This window comes from Petromyzon marinus, chromosome 9 (genome assembly GCF_048934315.1).
Source record: "Petromyzon marinus isolate PM22_M1 ecotype Great Lakes invasive population chromosome 9, UKy_Petmar_22M1.pri1.0, whole genome shotgun sequence".
Lineage (NCBI taxonomy): Eukaryota > Metazoa > Chordata > Hyperoartia > Petromyzontiformes > Petromyzontidae > Petromyzon > Petromyzon marinus.
Window position 1 is genome coordinate 12,665,097 of NC_133675.1, and position 26,150 is coordinate 12,691,246.

A 26,150-nucleotide genomic window follows, 5' to 3' on the forward strand; every position below is an offset into this window, starting at 1 on the left:
CAGGACAGATCATGAAATAACAACACGTGCAAGATTAAGATGGATCATCCACAAGGGACTGGAGAGGCGGCGGTGCCAAAACCGGGTGGGGGTGGGACGGATATGTCCCTATGCAGCAGTAGATAGAGCAATACAACACCATCACCGTATTTAAGACAGAGGTAGGGGAAGAGACAAAATAAACACACGCACGAAGCTTATGCGTATGGGATGACTTATATTTATAAAATCAGCTGACCACAGCGTGGGAAATCGAACTCATGGCATTTTTACATAAACAGTGGGATGTGAGTCCATGTCCCGTGACCCAGCCGCCCCTCGATATTCTCGGCCAAGCGCTCGCAGCAACAGCAGCTTGGCCCATGCTGTGTCGTAACATCCCGGCACGCACGCACACACGCACACACGTGGCCCCTCGCATTCGGTTAAAAAGAAAAACATTCACTTTGCTTATCACTCGCACACGGAGTAACCCCCAAGCAAACTTGTCCATATCGCACAGCAGCCGAGCCGCGTGCGAAGAATACCTTTGAATTTTTTTGCGTAAAAATTGCGCAGGATTGAAAAAGTGCCGTCTGCGCGAAATACATTTCTCCACCCGAGTTTAACGTTTTTTTCTGCTTTGTATCGTGCGTCGTCCGTAACGGTTCTGAATATTACATTTACAACATTAGATTCCTTAATTGTCCGTTCGTTCCACGGAGGATGATCTCGTGGGGTGCGGTAGCTGGGTGGCCCCTCCTGGTGCCGCCGCCGCTGCCGCCGCCGCCGCTGCTGCTGCTGCTCGTGTCGCTGGTGCCGTGCCTCCTCATCTCGGCGCAGGAGGCCGACCCGCGCCCGGGAGCGCAGGAGGGGGAGCCGTGCCTGCGAGCCGCCTCGCCTCGCTCGCCTCGCCGCTGCGCGGCGGGCCTCGAGTGCGAGCCCCTGGACGCAGAGGAGCCGAGGACCGGGGCCAGGCTCTGGGGCAGCAGGGGCAAGGGGTTGTGCGTGTGCGCGGCTCTGCGCGGCGTGGCCGTGTGCGCCAGCGACGGACGCACCTACGGCTCCGTGTGCCGTCTGCGGAGCGAGCAGAGGCGGCTCGGCGCCGGGGCGGGAGGCTCACTCTTCCCGATATTCAACGGCTCCTGTGAGACAGGTCAGCCACACACCCCCGCCACACAACACAATCACGCCGCACTGCTGACGATGATGTGATGGCATCTCGCTGAGTCAGCGGTGCGGTGTGGGTGGTGGGTTGGCTGATTTGGTGATGGTCGTATGCGCGAGTTTTAAAAGCGGCTGTCGAGCGGGGGTGGGGGGCTTGGTTGCGTGCCCATTGTCATCGTTACAGGTGGAGCGATTGATATTTTATCACCCGCACATCCGTCGCACTACGATTAGACTCAAGGATCGATGTTGTTTCATGAACGTGGCGGCCGCTAGTGGCTTTACAGGAGTTACGTGAACCCACTTGGTAGTACAACGTAAGGACTGATTGACGGGTGCCGAGATGTGACAGGGCACCGGAACACCCCGAGAAAACCCCACGGGGTGTGAGCGCGGTAATACTCGCTCCAGTCCAGACACACCGATGTGAGATCCACCTTTGCTGTACTGGCCTCTCTCCTGGCAAGCCAGGGTATGTCACGGCCATGGGAGTGTCACGACATTTGTGTGATCCACCAACCCTAGTCTCCACAGTGGTGGATTACAGCCGCGCGCCTCTCGGCATTGAAACAATATTTCAATGTTTTCTTCCACAGGAAATCTCTAAAACTACAATATAACGTGTTCAATCGCTTTTTTTAACGGCTCTCCGAACATCTCTATGTACATGTTCAAAGATACGGTGACGCCACCGTTAGTTGAACTCTTTCCAAGTTTCAACGTTATACGGTCGGCGGATGTGTGGAAATGAATCTTTAAGATGTGTGTGTATTTTGAAATCACGCGAGTGGTCTATGTGCGGCCGTGCAACGTTTGTAAACAAGAACTTAGTTTTTTTTAAACGTGGCAGGCAAATCCATTCTCGAGCATGTGCCTCTCATCACCATTGTACGTGTACAAATATGACATAGTCCGGTACTTCGAAACTTCGAAGTGTCACACTGCCGCATCGAAAGTTTTGCGAATGACAGAACAGGGCTTCATTGACTCACTTTTGGCGTGTCGTAACGTTACGTATCCTGCACTGAAGTTCCGTGGTGTGGGTAACTGAAAAATAACGGGCTAACAGGGTTCTAGTTGCCCGCTGGTTTAATAAACGTTGTTTCTGTGTTTTTTTCTTTCATATCCCATAATTAAATGTGTTTCAGCAACCCTGGTGTGTGTGTGTATATGAGGGCCCTTATGCTTGCAACATACTCGCACTGTAAAAAAACCGATCCCTTTTTCCACTATTTGATACTGACCGGAAATATTTTCAGCAAACCTCAAGATAAATCATTGTGCGTGTGAAAATTTTGCTTAATTTTTTTAAGTGAACTGCACTTGGTCCTTTAAGGAACATAACAACAACATCTACTACAGCATAAACATTCTTAAATTCCTCTACCGAGAGAGTGAAAACATGTAACTCGTTCCTTTTGAGCTTGTGCACGTTATTTGTCTCCTACCGCTAAGCCCCCACACTTAAGTCCACAAAAAACGCAGCCCACGTTCGTACCGTTCCATGGAGAATCTTATTTGACGTAGTCCCAGTTTGTATTGGAGCACATCTTCTCAAGGCACCGTGCTGCACTTTGTAATGGTTCGCTAAAGTTGGCATCGGACGTAATATTCTTATTCTGTTTTCCGTTTATAAATGGGAATGCTGTAAAAAAACTATTTGAGTAAATTTCGCCGTGTTGTTCTACTGAGACATCTGTGGAACCGTATCGCATTTTCGAGAGCCAAACAACACTTGGAGGGGGTCACAGTGACTGCGGTCAAAGCAATGAAGTGCCCAACCGGAGCCATCTGTGCATGGTAACCCCACCCCATCTCTGGGCATCCTTCCCGTCCAATTTTCCCTGCGTCTGGGGGTCTCTGCTTTAAGGCCCCTTTTCCATGAACGCACCGCCGCCTTCTTTGCTCGGTAAGCCAGGCAGCTATTTGCCAAGGCTTTAAGTGGCCTCCTCGCAGGCCGCCGCAGTGCAAGCTCGCATGTGTTCATACGCCCATGGAAATGCGTAAAGTATGATAGGAATCCGCGTTTAAATGGCTGTGAATGAAGTTGGTGAAAAATGAAAGGATGTGATGTATTTACGCTCGTGTTTATTCTTCGCGTTGTGTGCTGGGGACGGGCATTCCTTGGCTGACCTGGAGATCACTCTGCGACAAGCCGCCTCGTGGCAATGTTACTTGGCTTATGGAGTAGCTAACTGTGCTCTTTGCCAATGTCCAAGGGATTCATGCTGTTTATTGGCATTTAAACAGTAAATTCCTGTCTAATTGTTTCTCAGACAGTCAAAAGAGTGAAACCGCATTTAGATTCAGCACTAGTATTCGTTCTTCCATGTAATTGTTAGGCAAATTCATCCTTTTATCCACATTCATCTGAAAATAATATTGTGGGCAGGTGGAATTATTTTTGTCAATAGTCATTGCTAATAGGATCCACCAAAAGTGTCCACAATATCATCATGGATAAGCAAAAGAGTGTCCTGTCATCACATTTTTGTGTCTGTTAGACACAAAAATGTTAACTTATTAATCTTGTTGACTTTGCGAAGAAATACAAAAGCTATCTCATTATATATTTTAATGTAATTTAAAATAATCACACATTAGCAAAAAGTGCACTAATGAACGAAATGATACATGTTCCAGAATATTCCGTAATCCGTGCCATGTTTATAAAGTAACTCATCGCATTGTTACAGATATTGTTGAGTGAGCTCAACAATAATTCCTGGCCTGGACTTTGATAACCGTGGTTTGGATCTTTTTGTGCCCTTGCAGGAGCGCCCAACCCGGACAGCGTGCGGGAGAGGCTCAACTTCATCGCGAACGTGACGGAGCGGGCCCGGCGAGCCGTGGTGCACGTCGAGCTGCTCGCAAGGTGACGCCGTCACCGCCGCGCACTGCGCGAATAACCCGAACCTCCCGAAGCTACCAAAACTCTCCGATGCGTGTGTGTGTGTTTCTGGGTCCGGCACTGCCTGTTGTTGAGCTTTACACTGCGCAGAGTGGTAGCGTGCCGCGCCAGGAACCTGGCAAACCCGGGTTCGATTCACATTCATGGCGAACACCCAACAGTCTGTTCAGGTTATACTGGGGATCTTTGTCTTTGTGCTGCCTGTTGTTGTTGTTGTTCGGCACGATATATATCATCGGCCCACCTGCTGGAAGCTTCTTCAGGAACTGCGTCGTTGAAGTTTCCAGCGTGTGCAGCAACACTGGATGGTGGACGTCTGGCCCAATTACACAGTGCACGAAAACGCAGCAAAAACTTTCCAGTACAACCACAAATACCTACATATTAGCGAAGCAATTCATTTTCCTGGTTTAGTCAGGACAGTACTGGTGGTTTCACAATGGATGTCCCAGAGAATTTGCTCAAATTTGTATTTTGTCCTGGTATAAGACCGATTTGCCTCATACCTGAGTCATAATGCGTGCGAAGGGCGAGACTCACTGCTCAATAGCCACGTTATTGGGTGATTCTGCATTGGAAGTGGTGCATAAGCACAACAAGAATAACTTAACAAATGTTGGTGGGGCTAACAGAGGAAGGGGTTGGCACTTTACCATGTATCCTGGTTGAGCCGACCAGAATCATGGTGGCGTTAGGCCAGTGTTTCTTAACTCCATTCCTCTCGATCCACCACGGCCCATTTTTTCATGATTACCAATATGTTCCGTTCCTTTGCAAAGTAAAATGTTCTATTCCCGTTTACACTGCACGCACCTGATGGGTGGTCATCACAAAAGATGTGCCGTGTAGGGAGTCGCAAGGACTCGAGCTAAGAAACAAACCGCCCGCCACAATGTCGGTGAAATGACGCGTGGATTCATTGACTCGTATCGATTGTTAATCAAACAGCTAGAGGCATTGAATCGCGCGCGTGTAAGAAGACTCAATGTTTTTAGATTGGTATTTGTCACGTAGAAATAACTCACGCGAACCCAACACAGGATATGAGTCACAACACCAGAACGAGTAGGTTTATATTAAAGTTCTATTTTACTAACACAATTACCATGATACCATTGTTAGCTAATAATACCTACCATTTATCCAGGAATGTGTTTGTATTGTGCCAATACTTAATTTTAAGATGTTCTTTTTTATTAAAAAAAAATAAAAGTGCAAAGTTAATACCCCACTCAAATAATTAATTAAAAAACAACAATGTATAGCCCTTTGTCAATACACTTCTTGATGAAGGCCTCTCAATGCTATATCATTCATGAGGATGTACAGAATATCTAGATCTAACTTGAACACAACTGTTACGAATCTTTCAAATACATTTAGATTTGTTTTATTTCTGGGGCAAGTAAAAGTGCGTGCGTGCTGAAATGCACGTTTAGTCCACACGCGGTTTCGAAGACAATGCGTATATTACCAGATATTCCTTGTTTGGATGTTTTGACACAAGTATGTGTGATTCATGCAGACATGTTGGCTTTGCAATAGGTGCGTCTATTTAGTGTTCGAACATCTTAACATCTCCCGTGTTATTCCCATAAATGGCAAAGCCTATTCTTATTCGTTCATATTTTTATACCGTCCAAAAAGTTTCCACAGATATCCACGTTTATTCCGATCGAGCCAAAGGGCATTGAGATGCCACAGGGTTTTCGTAATATCATACCAAGGACTTTAAACACCTGGAATAATATGGATCACATATTGTTGCGCTTCGTGTGGTGCAGCACAAATCTGTGTAACTTCAGTCAACACCATCATCACAGAGGCCCCTTCTCGGAAGTTTTAGTTAGGATTCGTTGCTCTGTGATCTTGGCAGCCGCAAGCCCCCTGGTGGACTTTCCGCCTCCAATCAAAACACTTTACATCGTATTCCTAAAAACACGCACACATTTAGAGCATTACGACTGCAGATCTCATAATTCTATAAATACTACTTATTCAGTTGTATTTACTGACTGGAATTGTTTTTCTCTCTCACTCGGCCAAATGTTGAGGCACGTGTTCAGCATTAAGGAGGTATTTACTTTGTTCAGAGAAAAAAACTATGAATGTAGCCAAATATAATGTCTAATTATGTTTGTAGAGGTGTCACAAGCATAGACCTAAAAGTAAATTGCCGCCATCCTGATTAGCTCTGCCTGATGATATACAAGCATTTTATCATCATCATGGTCAGTCCACTGCTGGATGAAGGCAATTCTAAGCCACCGTCATTATCCACGATCTTATTATGTAACAATTCACTAAGCACCAACACAGAGAAGCAGAATTCATTGCTCCATCTCTGGGCGAACAATCGCTTGGACGCGGTCTATATCTTGGCTACCAGTTCGTCACGATTCTTCACCTTCGGTCATTAACCCCTTGTAGCGAGGTGTCCTTACTTTTATTAACAATTCGAAGCTGTCATTAATTTGCGTCGTTCTTAATCTGCTACTTCAGCAATTGTTTCTTGCTGTGGTTGTCCCACCTGATGACGAGTGCTTGTGTTGCGATCGAAACGTCGTGATATATTAATTTTCTACCTACTACGTGACTTTACCGAAGAACCAAAGAGTATGGATTCCTGCAGTCACGAAAGCTTCAAATCAAGATTGTTGTTAATCTGTTTTAAATAAACGTCATTAATCTGCGTACGTTCTCCAATCAATGTGTTCCTTCTTCATGTCTCTCAAAGAAATTCCATGCACGCTTCTCTCCCTGCTTCGTCGAGCACTTTTCACTTTTAGTTTAAAAAAATTGTAAATGACCGTATTTCTGAACCATATGTCATAGAGGGTCGTGCATACTGATTTAAAATGTATTCTTTCTGCACATTGCTACGTTACTTCTCATTGCCAAGTTCAGTTTTCCAAAGCACTCCAACCTACTCTGGTCTATCTCTTTATTTCATATTTTAGATTTATCTCCGCCTTAAATCGCTGTCCGAGGTATCCATATTCTGCTGTTTTTTTCCTAGTTGCGTCCCTCTGAGAGATATTTACAAATCGTTTATATAAACTGTTGCACGTGAACGTTGTATTTCTCATACCTATTCTGAGCCCAACAGTGCAGGCTTCATCATTAAATTCTTCTCACATTTCCATCGGGTGCAAACAGTGACTATGCCGCCAGGAAATTTGAGATGATTAATGTTGCCTCCTTTAATAGTTATCCCTTTGGCTCTCAATCAATCACAGTTTCAGAAAATGTATTATAGTCTCCAACTGCAAATCTGAATATTCTAACTCATAATCGTCTTCACTTTCAAAAAAGAGCTATTAACTAAGACAAATACCACCTCCGTGTTTGTACACGCGAATTATTATGAAGCGGCCTAGACCTTGGCACTTCCAGCAATCTTCGGCTAGCTATAGGTTTAACCTGGGTCCATTCGCCCAGACCTTGAGTGATGATCGAACACCTCCGATTAGCGCGGTTTGGCGACGTAGATGTCCAACGTACATACGTACGAACAAACATGGATGAGACACCCCACCCCCCGCCCCGCCCCCGATCTCCCGCAGGCACCTGCTGTTCGACCGCAACGTGTCGGTGTCCAGCGGCTCGGGCTTCCTGGTGTCCGAGGACGGCCTCATCCTCACCAACGCGCACGTGGTCACCCACAAGCGCGACTTGGTGGCCGTCAAGGTGCAGCTCACGAACGGCGACACGTACGAGGCGTGGCCGCTGCACGTCGACATGCACGCCAACATCGCCGTCATCAAGATCAACGCCAAGGTGGGATTTTTGGTTATTTTTGTCACACCGCCGAGTTTCTGCTGCACCTCCTTGGACGGACGTCGCGTTGCATGCTCTGCATCGGCCTCGTGTTGAAATACAACGAAAACATTTTTAACACGTAGGCTTTCGCGACCAATATCATCCATAATATAGGTTTTTTTGGAGGGTTGAGGGGGGGTTAGATAGCATAAATATAAATGTGTCGTTAAACCCGCCACCACCCGACACGGCCAATTAGTAAGGTTTGTCACGTTAACAGAACCCGCCAATTCGTTTCGAGTGCAGCGCACCCGGTGTGTTGGAGAACAAATCCACAACGTTTACAATCAGAGTACAACGACGGGTGGTGGCGGGTTTAACGACACATTCGCATTTACGCGATATAACCGATAACCCCCCCCCTATATTATGTAAAACCTATGAAAAAAAGACCAACGCCCAGGTGCCCGCAAGCTCGTGCGACGGCGCGCTCCACTCTCCGTGAAACTGGGGGGCTTCTGGGAGACCACTCTCGCATTCCGCTTCGCCGCAAGCGCGGGAGAGGTGTGGCCCCTTACTGTGAGCAGGCAGACAGGATCTCTGTAAACTTTGGTGATGGTTGCTTAGCCGAGATCTCTCGTTTGAGTTCTCTGCCCAGATGCAGGGCCCCGGTTTAAGCTCCGTCTATCCCATCGGATCCCAGAACCACCCCACTCCCTTTGCAATTTGCAACACCAGACAGTTTGAGGTGGTTTCCTGTTGCCTTCATCAGCAGTGTTTTTGTAGGTGACACTATCGCAATATTTGGTTTCTTGTTTGTTACGTGTTACCCCGACTTTATGCGATTTGGGCTATTGGTGGCATTCCATGAGGCAGAAATCAATTCAGAACGTTTGCAGAGCAGTCCATCAACCTCTGTGAGAGATTTATCCATGAAAGGAGATATCATGCAAATATTTCTGAAATCTCAAGTGGTCCCTTATTCATGCACAAGGGAAGAATTTTCCACTAACCCTGCTGAAGAGAAATGCTTCTTGAAAAATAGTTAAACCAATATTTTCATTCCCAGAACTTAAATTCAGCCCAATTAAGCACATGACCAAATTTTATACGGTCCTATTAATTGTGCAGTCATTGGTGCCCGGACCGAGACAATCAACTTCACCACAATCGCCGCTTGCAGTTTAACATCGTGCGCAGGACGAGTTGAGCTGCCCTGTAAACAGAAAAGACTGAAATGGTGACGACGCAAACATAATAAGAATGATAAGTGAGTGCATTTATAAATACATTAAAATATGAATGTATTAATGAATGACATGGGGGGCGGGGGGGGCCGAGCGAACGGCCACGTGGTGGTTCGTGCGGCCGCTTGAGTCTTTAAGAGCTCGGCCGACGTCGCTGCCGCCCCTCTCCCGTCACAGCAAAAGCTGCCGGTGCTGCGGCTCGCTCGCTCGGCCGAGCTGCGCCCTGGCGAGTTCGTCGTGGCCATCGGCAGCCCCTTCAAGCTGCAGAACACGGTGACGACCGGCATCGTGAGCACGGCACAGCGCGGCGGCCAGGAGCTGGGCCTCGACGACTCGGACCACGACTACATCCAGACCGACGCCATGGTCAACGTGAGGCCGGCCAGCCACACGCATACGCGCGCAAACGCGCACACGCACATCAGATAATAATCAGAGTTGCATTTGGTGTTCGCGCCGAAGGCACTGTGCGACGCGGGCGAACGTCGTCTGCCAGTAGGGACGACGACTTGGCGACGTAGCTTTACCCAAACGAAATCATTTGCATGCATTTTTCAAGTTTTGATTGTGGTGCGAATAACGTCACGGGATCTTTCACGTCCGCTGTCAAGCAGGCAGCACGTGTTGATCGGTAACGCACAGCCTGCAGTATTCGCCAGGGTGGCCAGTGGGGTCGAACCGTGGCACCTCCGCATCAAGCGGCGAATGCCCCTACCGTTCTGCTATGTCACCGCCACAGGCATCGCGTGACGCTCATTTGAAGTGAGTGAGGCCCTTTGACCTGAAATGAAGTGTTCAGTCCTGGGATTAATTCCAACCGGATATTTTTCCGCTCGTTGGTTACCTGGAGTCGGCGGCACTTAACTCGTTGCCACAGCCAGAGCGAGAATATTCTGGATGTGATTTTCCAGATCCGGAATATATTTCCCTGGTCATTGACCCGGACACATTTATTAAGTTAAGCCCCACCTTTAGCTCAATATGTGACATGAATGATCTCGCGAATTAGAAATGATAATCATTTAAACGAGTAACACGCACGGTATTTGTTATTATAATTTATAATAATAATATATTTTGTTTTCCATGTAACTGCTGCTCCTTGTTCTGTCACATTGGGACATCAAGTATGGGAGTGCTGGAGGGCCCCTCGTGAATCTGGTAAGAACCGCTTGTGAATTCCATCACACTTTCAGGTGGCATTTTAAAATAAAACCATCATGTGAGGCGAGTGAGTAGATCACAGGTTGGTGTGTTGCTGAGCTGGCACCACTGGGGCCTGGGTTCGAATGCAGGTAGCCGCTTGTGATCAAACTGGGTTCCTTATATTTTGATTTAAAGCTTTCGTGACTGCAGTAATTCATATTCTTAGTTTTTTCGGTAAAGTCACGTTGAAGAGAAACAACAAAATAACAAAATATATATAAAACAATAAAAAAAATTCTCACGACGTTTCTCACGTCGTGAGAATTTTTTTCTCACGACGTTTCTCACGTCGTGAGAATTTTTTTTATTGTTTTATATATATTTTGTTATTTTGTTGTTTCTCTTCAACGTGACTTTACCGAAAAAACTAAGAATATGGGTTCCTTATCTTAGCTTAGAGTTCTCAAGTGTAGCGAGTAGATGGTCTTAGCCTGCTCGTCAATTTGGCGATTATGCCGGCGCTGAGAATAAACACATTGATGTCGGTCAGTGTTTAGTAAAGTGCTGCTCCCTCCTGTGTGCACCAATGGTCACTTGAAGGGGGTTCCCAGAAGTAGCTCTGCGACATCTACTTAACATGGGCTCATCTCGAACACAAATGGTTTCACGGGTCTGTGGGAAATTCTAATGGATACTTCACCTCATGTCATCACAATTGGAAATAACATTTAGGACCCAAACAAAAGTATTCAAAAGTTGTCATACGATGGTAGTGGTGGAGAACTTCATCGTGAAATGCCACTTTCTCTACAATAATTATCCAATAAACATCCCTTACCTTGGCTTTTTCTTCAAATTGTCATACTGCATTTATTCAATGCTTCGTTGGTTTTGCCGCTGGAACTGGGGCGCGTGCTGGCGTTCATCTCCCGTTTATGGCCCTGAGCCAAGCGCGGCAATCCCTGAGTCGCGTAGTGGATGCACACCTCACTCCAAACAGCAGCCAATGTTGGGTCTCCACACGGGATATACTCATAGGCTATCCACTTCAGAGGGATACATCAGTCAGTGGAGTCACACTCTGCAATCACAGTGCTGCCCGGAACCAGCGTTGCTCACAGACCGCTGTTTGATTTTACGAGTAGCAAAAGTTTTGGTTTGAACAACACACCGGCGTGCTGTACTAGTGACGAATTGGCATGTTCTGTTTACGTGACAACGCTTACTAGTTGGCTGTGTCGGGTGGTGGCGGGTTTAACGACACATTTTTATATTTACGCGATCTAACCCAAAAAAAACCCTCTATTATGGAGCACAAGTTTTAACCGTCAACTGCATAAAAAAAATCTGCAATCACCGTAAGTAATCTGAAACCGCCTGACCCCACCGTTGGCAGGCTCCTCCACTGACATAAGCATCGTGCCCTGTGTGGAGAGGCCCGCTGTGGTAGTGATTTAATAACGGGGCGGTAATTCAAATCAAACCACGAGTACATTTGGTGTACGCGTCATTCTTACAGTGCAAGGCCATCGTGGAGGTGCTGTGTTTCACACACGAGTGCTGTACCAGCTGTGGTAATTTCACAGTAAGGGAAGGGGGGACGATGTTGCTTTGTGGCTTTACCCTCGAGTCATTTGCGAATTATTCCCAATTTTGGGGGGGGAAATTTGGACTGTGAGACGCCTGCACACATGGCCGACTGTTTTTTTTCGAGAAAAAAACCTCCCACAGGACCTTTACTGTCCATCTTTGAAGCAGATGGCGCTTTTGTTGTTGTTGTTTCGTTGATGCGCCCACAGTATTAACACAGGGCAGCCGCCGGGCTCGAACTGAAAATCGCTGCAGAGCGTGGCAAAACGCGCGGCCACTCGGCCGCTCGGCCGTGTCGTCGCCACCGAACGGAGTGGCGTGCTGTTCACCCGCAGGATGGCGAGGTGGTTGGCATCAACACCCTCAAGGTGACAGCAGGGATCTCCTTCGCCATTCCAAGCGACCGCATCCGAGAGCTCCTCCTCCAGCGACCAGACACAGGTACGGACATGGCCAGTTTGACACTGTAGGCTTTCGCGAACAATATTATTCATAATAAAGGCGGGGGGTGGGGGGGTGGTGGTTGGGTTAGATCGTGTGAATGCGTCGTTAACTAGCCGCCACCCGACACAGCCAACCGGTGAGGTTTGTGGCGTAAACAAAATGTGTCAATTAGTTACAACTTCAGCCCACCCGGCGTGTTGGAGAGTAAATCCACAACATGTTTAATTTGAGTACGACTTTTGGCTGGTAATTACATCCAGTATCATCGGGCGACTTTTGCTCTAATTGTGAAGAGATTCACGAGATTCACCTACTTCTGGTCTTATATAGACACGGTCACTAACCTGTACCCTTGATGCCCCCCTCCCCTACACATTGGCTGGCTGGCTGACCGTTCTCCTTTTCCCAAACTTTTTTGGGATGGGCCAAATGCTTTGGATGGAAGCTGGTGGGACACCAATGGTTATTGTGCAATTGGCAAGCGTGGCTGTGGTGTGCTGCTGAATGTTGTTTTGCAAAAATATATTTACCGAACTCACTTGAAGTGGCGTTAATCATGCCACGTGCTGCCTTAAACATTTACTGGCATTCAGGTTCTTTGAAAATAATAGGAAGACCCTTTGTATTGTTGTCAATAAATTCATATTTAGAACAGCATTTTTGTAGACAAGCTGCACGTGATAGATTCTAACCAACACTGGAGAGCTATAATCTGAATCGGACCATAAAACACCGTGTAAATCACCATCACATGGCACCAGTGTTGGCCGTTAAACAACAACAGCTCCAAAATGGAAAGCGGCACGTTTTGTGTTGCTATGAGTGCCCTCACCACGTGCATCACAACCGGTCATGCCACGTGGGACCACCGTGCACCAATTCCGATTAAAAAGAAAAAAAGTAACAAATTAATGGGGATCTGCACAAAGGTCACAGACAATATTTTGAAAAACATGAATTATAACTTTCGTGCGGTGACCAGATTAGATACTGGGAAAACTTTTTCCTCCTTATCTGTTTTACGCCTCGCTGCTTCTCTTTGTAAACACGCTAAAATGCCAATATTATTTCTACGAAAAAAACTATTCATATTCATAAGTTCAAGTTAATGTGGCTGAGCCCCCAACGGAGGGCACCGATTGGTTGTAACTAATAAACAGGCCAAGGTTGAACTAAAAAATAATATGGGTAAAATAATACACAGTCGAGGGGGGGCCTCATAAATCAACGCCCATTAGCGGCGCAAGTGGACGGGGAGGTCAGCATGCGCTGCTTCAAAGGTTCATATTTGAGAGGAAACCGCTGTAACTCATTAAATGTATTACATTTCCAGTGCTGTCTTATGCTGACCATGGATACATGGGTGTCTGGTCTCTGGTGAGGATTATTTTTGTACTGGACCAGCATATTTTTAGGCACTCCGAATCTACTACGGTGTGGACAGTTATAGCCGTTTGCTTACTAAACGACTTCGCGAAAATAAGGGAGTTTTGCATTTAGAATATCGTATGACCTTCAAATTGACCAAACTGGTGATTGTGCCCTGCGTATAAAACAGTAAACAGGATACGGTTGGAAATGTGAACACTTGGGGCTCTTTAAAAACGTTTATTTACGTGCGGCTGCGTGCGTGCGTGTGCGTGCGTGTGCGTGCGTGCGTGTGCAACATGCCTGTGACGTACGTGTTATTGGAAGGATGTATTCACCAACATTTCCATGGATCATGAGAAAATGTTTAGCGACAGTTTTCGCGCGGCGGCATGTGCATTGACTCCGTCGCACCAGCTTGCAAAAACAAGGCCGTACTGCTGTTGCAATTAACCTCACCCACATGGCATCGGGAGCTGTTTGCCAACGTTCCGATGTAACGTTAAGCATCGTGACCTTCATTGCTCGGTTTCGGAATTCATTTAGCTCCGATTCCCCGTTTGGTAAATGTCACACACGTGTTTGCGGAATTCGTATTGAGTAACGAACAGACGTCGGGCAAACCCCAGGCGAGTTGTGATGTTGTTGCAAAGTGCTTTTGTGGATTTGTCTTGTGGGCTGCGATGACTCGCTCATTGGACACGACTTTTTATAAATATAAAAAAATAGCCGCTTAAAAATAGATCCAGATTGAACACCTAAAGTATGACAGTGCTCTTCTGCTCCGTTATGAACAAGGAATTGTAACGTATTTATCCAGTAGGTGGCATGTGGTACGCGTTTGAGCAAGCTTCCAGGCCACTGGTTTAAAACAAAAATTATAATGAATTGCAGCCCTTTCGTCAACGCACTGCTGGATTAATGCCTTCTCAAATTGTGTCGGTCACGGGGGGGTGGTTTGACCAAACTTCGAACTCAGGCCACGGGGCTTCAAGAGTGCGGACCACAAGGCACTGGCAGTGCCCGCTTGTTTTCACGAGCAGTAATGTTTAACAATTACAAGCTGAGTCATCGGCCTGGTCATGGGAAAGAGGGGGGTCGGGGAGAGGAAGCAAAATGTATCTTCCCCCCTAACTTAATTAAATTGTCCCCCAGGCGGTTGTTTAAATTGGTCAACAACAGTGGCTGGCACTGTGGGGCGTTGTGGTTCGAAGTCTTGAGATATTCCACTGCCCACGAATGGGGAGAGCCTCCTCGTGTTTAAGAATCCCCAAGTAATCCACTGGTGCACGTTGCCTCCCCCTCCGATGGGACGGTCGCCCCTTGCTGAACAAGCCCTGCAAATAGGGTGACTAGTGGAGACACTCTCTGTTTAAGAATTCGTAGATTTGACCACTGCTGGCCTCTCCCTCCCCGCAAATACTTTATAAAAAATACTTCTTGCGATCCACCCCCATCTCCTGTTTAATATAATCCCTTGATACAATGCTGGTGTGAGCCCTCCCACACCGAACTCACGCAATCCTCCTCTTAATAAAGTGGAACTGATTTGCGTCCGCTGCTGTTTACTCATCTCAGGATGAACCTATGGGCTGCGCTGACCCGGATACCGCCTGTGAAACAACAGGGCCAAACGGATGGCCGGCTATTGCACTTGACATTTAACATTTCGGCCACTCTGTATTATGAATGAATGAATGATTTGTGTTGAAACACGACGATTCAAACAATGTTCTCGCTGTCTCACATGGCGCAGCGATGACGTGTGAGCATTCACTGCCCTGTACTCGAGCAATCCTAGTTCCTGTGCTGCATGCGGATCAACGAGACGACTATCAACGCTCATCGCCGCAAATACTCTCAGCGGCATTAAAAAGGGCAGGAAGGCGAGTCAGACGGTATTTCATTCCGCGTGTGAAAATGAGGGAAGGGGAGAGGTGGTGGGAAACTAGACCTTTTTTACGATATATTTTTTAAATGTTTAAAATGGATTTCATTAAAGAAGCTTCGGCATAAAGTAAAAAAAATATATATATAAAACTGAAACTCTACCCCTTGGAGTAGTTGGAAAATGTTGCGTTGACTTCTTATGTTGGTCTTGGCCCAAAAGCGTGGCACTGTCAAAATTAATCAATAGAGTGTTCGTACGGCTCAGTGTGAGGACAAATCCGTCCAAGTTTTTTTTTTGCTACAACGAGGGAGAGGTGTTTTTTGACCCCATACGAACGGTAGCCATTTGACGACATTCATTGCTTTTTTCGGTAAGATCGCGTAAGTATAAATGTGTCGTTAAGCCCCGCCACCACCCGACGCATCCAAATAAGTAAGGTTTGTCACGTAAACAGAAGATGCCAATTCGTTACTAGTGCAGCACACCGGTTGTGTGTTGGAGAGTAAACCCACGACATTTACCACAGAAAAAAATTGTAAATGTCGTGGGTTTACTCTGCTGTAGTAGTAACGAATTCGGTACGTTTTGTGTACGTGGCAGACCTCGCAAATTGGCTGCGTCGGGTGGTGGCGCGTTCAACGACCCATTTATATTTACGCGATCTAACCCAAACTCATCTATTATGCGTAACGACATTGGTCGCCAAAGCCCCACTACTGCTACTGCTAGGTGTTACATCCATTGCGTTGTCTGACTGCGTTGCTCAGATCCACACAGATAGGCGTACCACCGACATTGTCTCTGCAACTGACGTCAATCATTCAATCGCCAGATGTGGTATTTTGTACCATTCTCGTAGCATAGGGCTATGAAGAGGGTGCTGTGTTTCACGGTCGAGGATGCTCTGCCAATAACATGGGGCCACATCGCGACGCGGTTTCACTAAAGTAATTTGGCAGCATTTGTTTTCTTTCCAATTTGGACCGTCACGTCGGCACACGTGACCCACTCTTCGCATGCCATTGCTATACTGTAATAACTATGAAATATTGTTGCGTCTTTTGAAAGCCTCGGCTTAATTGCATTCACCAGCTTGATCAGACTGTTATATGTGGAACGATGGTGGGTTACTATCATCTTATGACCACGCGTGGGCAATTGTTTACCTCGGCATGAACCACGTTGCACTAAGCATTTAATTCAGCCACGAGCCCTCCATGTGAAAGAGCATGTGTTCATTTCAACTCGGTAAATATCAAGATTAGATCTTCAGGGGAATCAGGAAGGCATATTCCCCCCCCCCCCCCCGCCCAGCAGTTGATGTCTCCCAACTATTTTCTATTTGATGTATGACCTGGAACGTGACACGAAACGACCATGTTCAGGTCACAGAGGTCACACTTAAAATAAGTCCCGACATGTGTACTTTCAATGACGGAAAAGCCCGTGTGGCTTCTTCAGCATCAAACAATAATTCAAGCATGTGAATACAAATGTTGGACGTTAATGCAAATTAGTAAGATGGTAACTCGAGAAGTGATCATCTAGGACCCAGAACCTGGAGATTAAACACCAATGTACACATTAATTTAGTATTTGTACACGTTAAGTACACAGCTGAGCTCTCTAATGCTTTGATCCTGAATCATTATCACCCATGATCTATTCACTGCTAGATGAAAACCTCACCAAGCCATCACAATTTGCTCACGGTCTTGCAATGCAAAAATACATCGAGCGCCTCTGGGGAGTGTTCCATCCTTCAACTGACACGACTTCTTTAGTCTCAACCACCTACCACCATCCCTTCTCGCGACGTATCCCGTCACTACCTACTTACGACAATTCACAAATGGAAACCCATCAAAATGAACCACGTGATCCCTAACACAATTTTTTTCTTTTACCAGGTAAGGCTCACTGAGCTATATAGCTTATTTTTCAGAAGCGACCTGGACACAAGCTAAACGAAGTGGCTTATCACGTGGTAATGCATAGAAGCCAAATACTCTAAATGCGTGTTTCTAAATGTGGAGAGAAAAACCGGAGGAAAATGCACACGACCACGGAAAGAACATGCAAACTCCAAATATACAGGCGTCAGGGTCGGAATCGAACCCACGACCTCAGGCATGGGAATTAATCTCACCACCACAGCACCCCCAGTTCCCAGCATGGAATGGGCTTACAAAACCTTATATACAGATCACTGCAGACGAAGCACTATATCCGTGCACATTGTGTAAATATTATTTTACTTAACTTGACAGCAGACAAGCTGTCAGGCTTCCCATGTAATTCACTCTTTGTTGGTGTAACGTCAGTGTTTGATAGTTTATTAAATCGGGTCATGTAGATGGAGGAAATGACAAAGGGAAAAGACCACAATAATTATGCCATTACAAGGAGGTGCTCGATGTTTTTCCGGGCATATTTAAATCACACAAGTTCGGAATGTGGCGAGTTCATTCACGCATTCCCAGAAAGCAAAATTCCCTAAATCTAGCAGACTTATTGCACAAACATGTTCTTTAACACAATTCGTCGTAAAGGGAAATTACCGGTAATCAAACATTACAAGAAGTGTATTGAGAATAGAACAATGTAGGCAGCCTCCCTCTTTCTTCCCTGCCAGCCTGCAGGCTGGGGTGTATTTTGGGAGGTGTTTTTTTTCCAAGTAAGACGAGGCAATTTGTCCGATTGGAGCTGGTTCACCTGCCCCATTGAATCGCGCCCCATGGCTCTCGTGGCACTTTGCGGGCTGATCCGTGCCAGCAGAGAGCGAGGCAGGGAGGGAGGGATGGAGGCAGGGAGGGAGGGATGGAGGCAGGGAGGGAGGGATGGAGGCAGGGAGGGAGGGATGGAGGCAGGGAGGGAGGGATGGAGGCAGGGAGGGAGGGATGGAGGCAGGGAGGGAGGGATGGAGGCAGGGAGGGAGGAATGGAGGCAGGGAGGGAGGGATGGAGGCAGGGAGGGAGGGATGGAGGCAGGGAGGGAGGGATGGAGGCAGGGAGGGAGGGATGGAGGCAGGGAGGGAGGGATGGAGGCAGGGAGGGAGGGATGGAGGCAGGGAGGGAGGGATGGAGGCAGGGAGGGAGGGATGGAGGCAGGGAGGGGACAACGGCGCACCGTGCCAAGAGGGCTGCACAGAGGCAGATGGGCACTCGTCCAGACACAACACTCCTCTACTGTGGTGGTGGTGGTGGCAAGCTGTGGGATAAGGGGAGGGGGTGCGGGGGTAGTCCATGGGACGGGAGTCTTGGGACTGGCTTGGGTTGATCGGGTGGGGTTGGTGGTGGTGGTGGTGGGGGTAAGAACGCTCGGTGGCGGTGGTTGGAAGTTGGTGCTGGTGGTGGTGGTGCTGCTGCTGCTGTGCAGGAGGAGTTTTGGGGCGGGCTGCTGGGAGTGGGGTGTGTAGTTAACAGCGCGTGTCACTCAACGCTGACGCTCACAGCGCCGTGCGCCGAGTGACTTCCCATTCGCCTAAATAGCGGCGTCGGCGGGGCGTGAAAGCGCATTTGAGTCCTGGGGCGCGCGTACTCCCGCACGCACCTCGCAGGTCCATCCCAGAGCAGACGGAGGGGGCAACAGGGAGGCAGCAGCAGCAGCCGCAGCCGCAGTAGACTTCATACCAGGGCGCATTCATAGCGCTGCCATGGGCTCGCCAGGGCTCCACAAGGCGCTGTTGCCCGTCGCTTTTCTGCTGCTGGCCTTGGCCGGAGAGCGGGGCGGGTGCGCGGAGCGCGCAGGGGAGGGCGAGCCGTGCGTCTCCGTGATGGCTCTCGGGGGCCCCGGCCCGGCTCCCCGCGTGTGCCGGGCGGGACTCGTTTGCCGGCCCGTGGTGGGGGTAGCCGGGGCTCAGCAGCAGCAGCATCAGCATCAGCACGGCGGCAAGCGGCGTGCCAAGGGCGTGTGCGAGTGCAAGCACCCGGGGCCCGTGTGCAGCAGCGAGGGGCGCACGTTCTCCAGCGTGTGCGCGCTACGCGCTCACGGGGCCAAGGCGCTCCACGCGGGGCCCTGCCCCAACGGTATGGCGTGGCGTGGTGGGGGGACAGCGCACAGCAGTGGCTTGTGATTGGCGTTGTTTTCGTTGTTGTCGTGGACAATTATGTGGTTTGACTGGGTGGAAATAATAGCGATGGTTCACGCGGTGAGATGATGGAGATGTGTGGTGATGCGGTGAGATGAAGATACGTTGAGATTGTGGTGATGATGGTCCGGTGTGATAGCGATCCGGTGAAATGATGATGTAGTTGCGAAAGAAGTTCAACATACAGTACAAACATGCACTCATGGTGCTGTGTTGCAATAATTATAATTAGTATGAATGCATGATGATGCATTATTTGTTTATTCACATCCATTCTTAAGTACCATACGTATTGTAACAGCGGAACAATCACAATCTACATGTAAAAAATAATGAGCTCTTCTTTTTTACAAGAAAAAACAACCCTTAAACGGTAGTGTCATCGTGAGCCTACGGTAGGACAAATACCCTGGGATATAAACGAGCTCGTGTATGTGCAGAGTGGGTACCCGGTGTCACTTTTTTTCCGCAATTCCAGAGCGCGTGTTGTGAAAGTTAATATTTGGCGCCTTGGTCAACAGCAACTGCAATCATACCCCGGCTTTCCATTGTTTACCCACGAAAAGCCACACCGAGTCTCTAAAAACGTGTGGTTCTTTTTTTCAAGAGGGATATGTAACTGGGATGTTTGGCCAAATTTTATTAATTTGTCTTAGACTTCATGCGGGATACGCACAGATGGATGCAAGCATTCATTGCTGTTATGTCATCTTCCAGTCGCCACGAAGCCCCAGCGCACACAACAGCTGTTTTTTTTCTTCCAGGCAATCTCACACCAAAAATACTAAACAGGATCAAAATCTACTTAACTCTGCAATCCAACGGGATCAGGCGAAGGAGATCGAGTGATTCGTTCAACAGCTTCAGGTGTCGCCGTAACGCAGACGAGTGTGGCATTTTTCATTCCTCGATGGCGGCGGTTCGCGTGCATCTCGTTTTGTCAACAGAATAAAACCGTAACTCCGTCCTGCAAAGCGGGGTATAGAATATGCGTTGCGGTCTCGTGGCCATTAATGGGTTGTTGTTGAATCTAGCTGTGCGCAGTGTTACTCTCACGTACCTCAGTTTCTACCCCACACGCAAACACACCATCACCTGCAAACATAAAAAGGGCTCAATATGGACTTGACCGAGGACCCTCCTGAAAAAGATTTCTGGGACTCACAGACGATTACCTGGGTGAACAAAGTGCATTAATAGTAATACAATTATTGAAATTCCACGTGCAGAAACCTCGGAAGCGGCTGTAATCGACGCACAACACAGCCAGCCGTACACGGATGGGCGACCACCGGGCAAAAAACACATGATTTGGTTAAGCGTCCCAATTGGGGCATCGGCCCTCCTGAGAAAGCGGTGTCGAGATTCGCCGATAGGCTTTTCCTGGATAAGTGCACGGGCATCGGTCGCGTTGCTTCGTCACGGACACTGGGAGATAAAATTATATTCGGAGGCAGATTGAGGGAATTTAAGTGTGATGATATCTCACGCCTCCCCTTGATGTTCACGTGTCACGCAGCGTGCGATTACAAAAAAACAACAATGTGTGCTCCTTGCAAGCATGTGAGTCTTAAGCAGGCAACCTTTGTCTCTGTCTAATGCCACACGAGACGCACTAAAGTTAATAGCTAACGGAACCCCCCCCCCCGCAGCTGAGCAATATAATCCCATCTTGACCAATTGTGTGAGGTGCAGCAAGCAATAGCCTCAATGGTTAGTGCACTGTGCTATGGACCCGACGGCCTGCGTTCGGATTCAACGGCCACGGCTAACATCAATGTAATGTGTCAACCGGTCCTGGGTCTCCCCCCCCCCCTCCCACCCCCCCTTTCCTTCGCCAACCTACACTGACCAGCGTGGTGAAGTATGGTCGAAGCAACCTCCCACGACTGACATGTCGTCGGGAGGCCTTCATCCAGCAGTGGCTTTGTGAAATAACGAACGGCATCGAGCCCCAAAAAAATCTAATTACACCTCCTTTACCGACAATGCACACGCTCCACTGTGCTGAGATTCTATTCTACTCTATGGGGGCAATATGTTCAGGAGTTTGATGCCAATGTCGAGGTCTGCTCGCCATGAGAGGGCTTCAGGAGAGAGTTCGTGTACTTTTGCTCTTCCTCCGTTGGAATGTGGTTTCAATCATCTATTTTTTTTAAATTTCTTTTTATTATACTAAAGCACCAATGCCACGCCACCCGCGCCTCACAACCACATCACCCGAAATGTGCCAGGTCTCGTCACATCTCGCAAGCGATGCAGGATTTTGGGGCTTGAACAGCGCTTGGATTGGCAACAGCCATACCGTATCCCCTCGTTATTCGCGAGGGATACGTTCCGTAGATGCTCGCGAATAGCAAATTTCGCGGATAATGATATTGGCCGACGAACATCGAACGCACAACGTCCTCAGATGCTTCTAAAGCTTCGAGAAGTTATCTCTCTATCTCTTTATCTCATCACTTTCTGTCTCATCACTTTATCTCATCACTTGATCTTGTTACTTTCTCGCATCACATTCTCATAATTGTATCTCATAACCCTCTCTCTTTCGATGCAGTCGTGTAGAGTTCCATATGCGATTCGCAGATAGCCAAAATCGCGGATAGCAAGCTCGTGAATAACGAGGAAATACTGTTCATGAGACAGATTGCAATCGGCCGTCGCAGGGCGGAGTGGTGGGCAGCAGAGGGCAATGTAGCAAAATCGATTGTTGTTTAAAGAATGGCATAAATCATGGACCACATAGTGGACCACTGCCCGCTTCAATCATTCACTGGCAGCATGTCAGATGTCCGTCATCAGACTCGACCTAAAGACGTTCACTTGTTCACCAACATGGGTATATGAAGGACTTAGATACGTAGCGTGCTTCTTCTATAGAAGGATGGCTCTGCAGAAGTTTCGAGAAGTGCGCGTGTGAACGTTGTGTATGTAGTACCACTAAACGCAGTCAGTCCGGTGACAGGGCGAACATTTGCTGCCAACCCACACACGCAAGAATCTCATTATTTTCCCAGCCAGATTTGCGAGCCAGATAAGAGAGCCGGAGAGCCACCAATTTTCAGAGTTTCCAGCGCATTTGTTGCGTTTGCCAATCCGTTTTTGGACATGAAACCAAATTTGGCTACAGACGTGTGCCATTGATATCAGATGCGAAGTTTCTCTTATTTTCCTCTAGAATATCATCCCCATTGCGCTATCGGTGTTGTGTGTTCGCCCCCACTATAACCCATTCGGAAAACTCTCTGCATAGCAGTCGGTACTAGTGCAACACGTGGTGTAAGAGTAAAAACCACGGAACCAGATATGACGTAACTACTTCTGGGATCTCTCCAAGTGACCTGTGAACCACAGAGTTGGGGGGGGGGGGCAGCACTTTCCCACCACCAGATGGTTTTAAATATTATTATTTTTCCTGCGCAGAGTAGCGCCAACTTGGTCCGCACCGCCCTGCCACCACGTAGTCCCAAGCCCCTCTGTGTGATGCCATTGTCGGTACGTTACGGATACTCGGTATACAGTATTGCCTTGCACATGCTTAGGCTTTGCATGTCTATGTTGCCCACAAATCACGAATACAGTACTATTTGTGTTAGGCTTGAAGTTTATTTTGTTTAACCAGGTCAAAGCTCAAGAGACCAGGGTACTCTCATTTGCGAGAGTGGCATGGGTCACCAAAATGACAAAGCAAATAAAATAAAATAAATTACGGCAATAAAGTAAATAGAAAGCAGTAGACAGCAGACTGCAAAATATTAAGACATCAACAAGGTGACACAGACTTAAACATTGGTATAAAGTCCAATCTGTGGCTTTTAATGATTTACTCTGAGTTTATATAATGGACAAAAGTTTACCCTGAAAAGCCACCGGGGTCTTGAGACTTGAGTCAAGCAATCCAGACTCTGCTGATGAGATACTAGGTGTCAAAACCGGTCCAGAGTTTTGCTTGTCTTGAAACAATGCTGGTGAAATTGTATGCTCCCAGAAGACCGTGTGGCTGACGGCTTTGTAAAAATAATACTTTTGCATTTTTTTCTGTGGAGGCAAAGATATGTGGGGACATTGTTTATTTATTTTTCGTTATTTATATTCTCAGCAACGACGCTCGTGATTATTTTTAGTCTCGAGATGCTGTTTTATTTCCCCTCGAGACATTGGGACGTTTGGGCCATTTTCAATTACTGATTTTTATTTTGTTTCACGTGGAAGGAAACCGTGGGGCTCAGCTGATGGCTCTATCATCGTGGTGCCACGGTGGTGAGATGTTAACTGCCCCTTCTAGTATACAGGAGGTCGTGGGTTCGATCCCGACCCTGACGTCTGCTGGTCGTGTGGATTATTCTCCGGGTCCTCCCGTTTTTGCCTCCACATTTAAAAAACGTACTCTTCAAATTATTTGAACATACTCAGTATCCTATGTACATGTTCACGCATTCAACACAAGTTCAAGCATGACCTCAAATCTCTTTAGGAATGTATACACAGTACAGGTCATTGACTTTGAGACCAATTGTTACTGCTAAATATACACAAGCACATATATATATATAATTATGCTTCAAAGGGAAATCCATTGAATGGAATGTATATCCCTTGTTGGTGCCTAGGTTCTGCAACACGAAGATGCCAACGTAATTGTGTTTCCTTTATACAGTTACTACACAAAACGTCCCGGGGTGATAACACCAAGCAGAGGAATGCAAGGTGCCTGCCGAGGCCGAGATCCATGTTGGGGGGGGGGGGGGGGTGTGAGGGGGTGGAGGGTGGAAAGTCTCAAGCCAAGATTCCGTTTGAATAAGCAAACTGGCTGAGCAGGTCATGGTCACGGCAGCGCGAGTCGTCTGTGTGTGTGTGCGCGCCCGCGGCGTGGCCACACGGTTGAGCTTGTGGGTTGGGTGGCCCATGAGCAAGTTATACTGCCGAGAGATACGACCGGGCAATCGGACACGGGCGTTATTTTAAGGATCAGCTGATGGCTCCGTCATAGCCATATGAAGAGGATTTGGTTGGAAATAATTGAAGAGCGCCTTTTGTTTAATGCGAGCTGGGGGGCAAAGCATAGGCAGACGCATGGATTTGTAAGGCGGTTTTATTTATTTATTGTTAATGGCACTAAGTAAAGGGATTTGAGAGTATGTTTAATTCTGCAGCAGTGGCGGCTGCAGCTAAGATCAGTGGAGAGTAAAATCTGAATCCCTTCTGGTGTCCCCCAACACTCCAGTCAAGCCCCCTGTGGCCAACCGAGGCTGATGCGGTCGTTATGGTCAAAAAGGGCTGTACATGATTACTCTATGCCGGGGATGTAAACCGTTACTTGAAACTGAGTATGGATTCGTGTGAATTATGACATTTTAGTGAGTTCGTGCATGGACAAAGATAAAATGGGTAATTCAAGATGAGAAGTGGTGAAATCATGATTGAGGACATCAGCACTAAATAGGTATTTTAACTGGGCTGTATACTTAGTGGACGCTATAATGCGCCACCACGACGGGTGTCAATGAATCACACCAAGAATAATGTCAGCAATTATGTGCTAAGATTAGCTACTGCTTTGCCACATTCATTTTAGTGCCCTCCTGTTGGTTGCTTTGTTCCAGTTGCTTGTCGGCGCAACTGCCCCGATTTCAGCGGAACAGAATGGTTCGTGAAAATGGTTTGGTCATTCCGTTGTTGCAGAAATTCCACAATGAGGGGGCTGATTAATTAATTATTTGTCAATCAGGAAACTCGGTTCAGTCCCAGTCTTTAGGAGCAGTATAAGGTTACCACAATACATCAGTAAAATTACGGATAATTACACGCAACTGACATAATACCAGCAGAGCAACAAAAGAGGCTTGCTTTATTTGAGCTGGTGTGATGCCAGGACCTAATACTGTACGGGGCTTGCATACGCCCGTGGAAGCGATTAAAATAAAAGGGACATCATCTCAAGGAAAATTAAAGATTACTGTTTCACAGAATGGTAGTGGAACTAGTTGATGGGGGGGGGGGGGGGGATTCAGTGGAGTGTATTGGCTGTCTGTATGGTGGATTGTTGTTGCTCATAGTTTAAGCCCAGGGCTTTAGTATACAATGCAATGTGGAATTACTTAACGTCTAAATGCGACTGCCGTGCAGATCAGTGGGGTGTATTTATTCATGGAGAGATAGAGACGGCCTGGCATTGTTGGCAAACAAAGGGAAGTCTTCAATATGGGCAGGGAATGCACAGCACGGACGGCTGGGAAATGTGCTCACGATGCGGTAATGATTTGTTGCGGCAACAGGTTATTTATTGATTGAGCAACGCAGACAAAAATCCAATTCCGAGCTGCGATGTAAGTGAAATGAAATAAACATAAAGACAAAAGTGCGAAATATATCTACAATTGACCACATGCCAACAGATAAACGGGATGGGCAGATGCACACAAACGTAAATCATTGTGAGTATCATGAATAATAATTGTAATGTGCATCGTTCATCCAAAGAGTAGCAACTACCGAGGCTCTACTGATCCCGAGTTATTGCTAAGTCGCTCCATATAGTGTTTTTGGGGAAGG

The 26,150-nt window shown here is 47.3% G+C and overlaps 1 protein-coding gene across 2 annotated transcripts in view; it reads left to right on the forward strand.

The window, feature by feature from the left end:
* Nucleotides 1-367: 367 nt before the first annotated feature.
* The window catches only part of LOC116940498 (serine protease HTRA3-like), a 50,899-nt gene continuing 25,116 nt past the window's right edge, over nt 368-26,150 (forward strand). Inside the window, exons 1-6 of one of the 2 annotated variants that reach the window (XM_076065915.1) lie at nt 368-1,135; nt 3,922-4,021; nt 7,624-7,837; nt 9,244-9,438; nt 10,195-10,227; nt 12,138-12,243. In XM_076065915.1, the coding sequence (XP_075922030.1) occupies nt 706-1,135; nt 3,922-4,021; nt 7,624-7,837; nt 9,244-9,438; nt 10,195-10,227; nt 12,138-12,243 (1,078 nt within the window). In that variant the 5' untranslated portion in view covers nt 368-705. The remainder of the gene's footprint in view (nt 1,136-3,921; nt 4,022-7,623; nt 7,838-9,243; nt 9,439-10,194; nt 10,228-12,137; nt 12,244-26,150) is intronic. The other variant, XM_032950402.2, reaches the window with a different exon arrangement.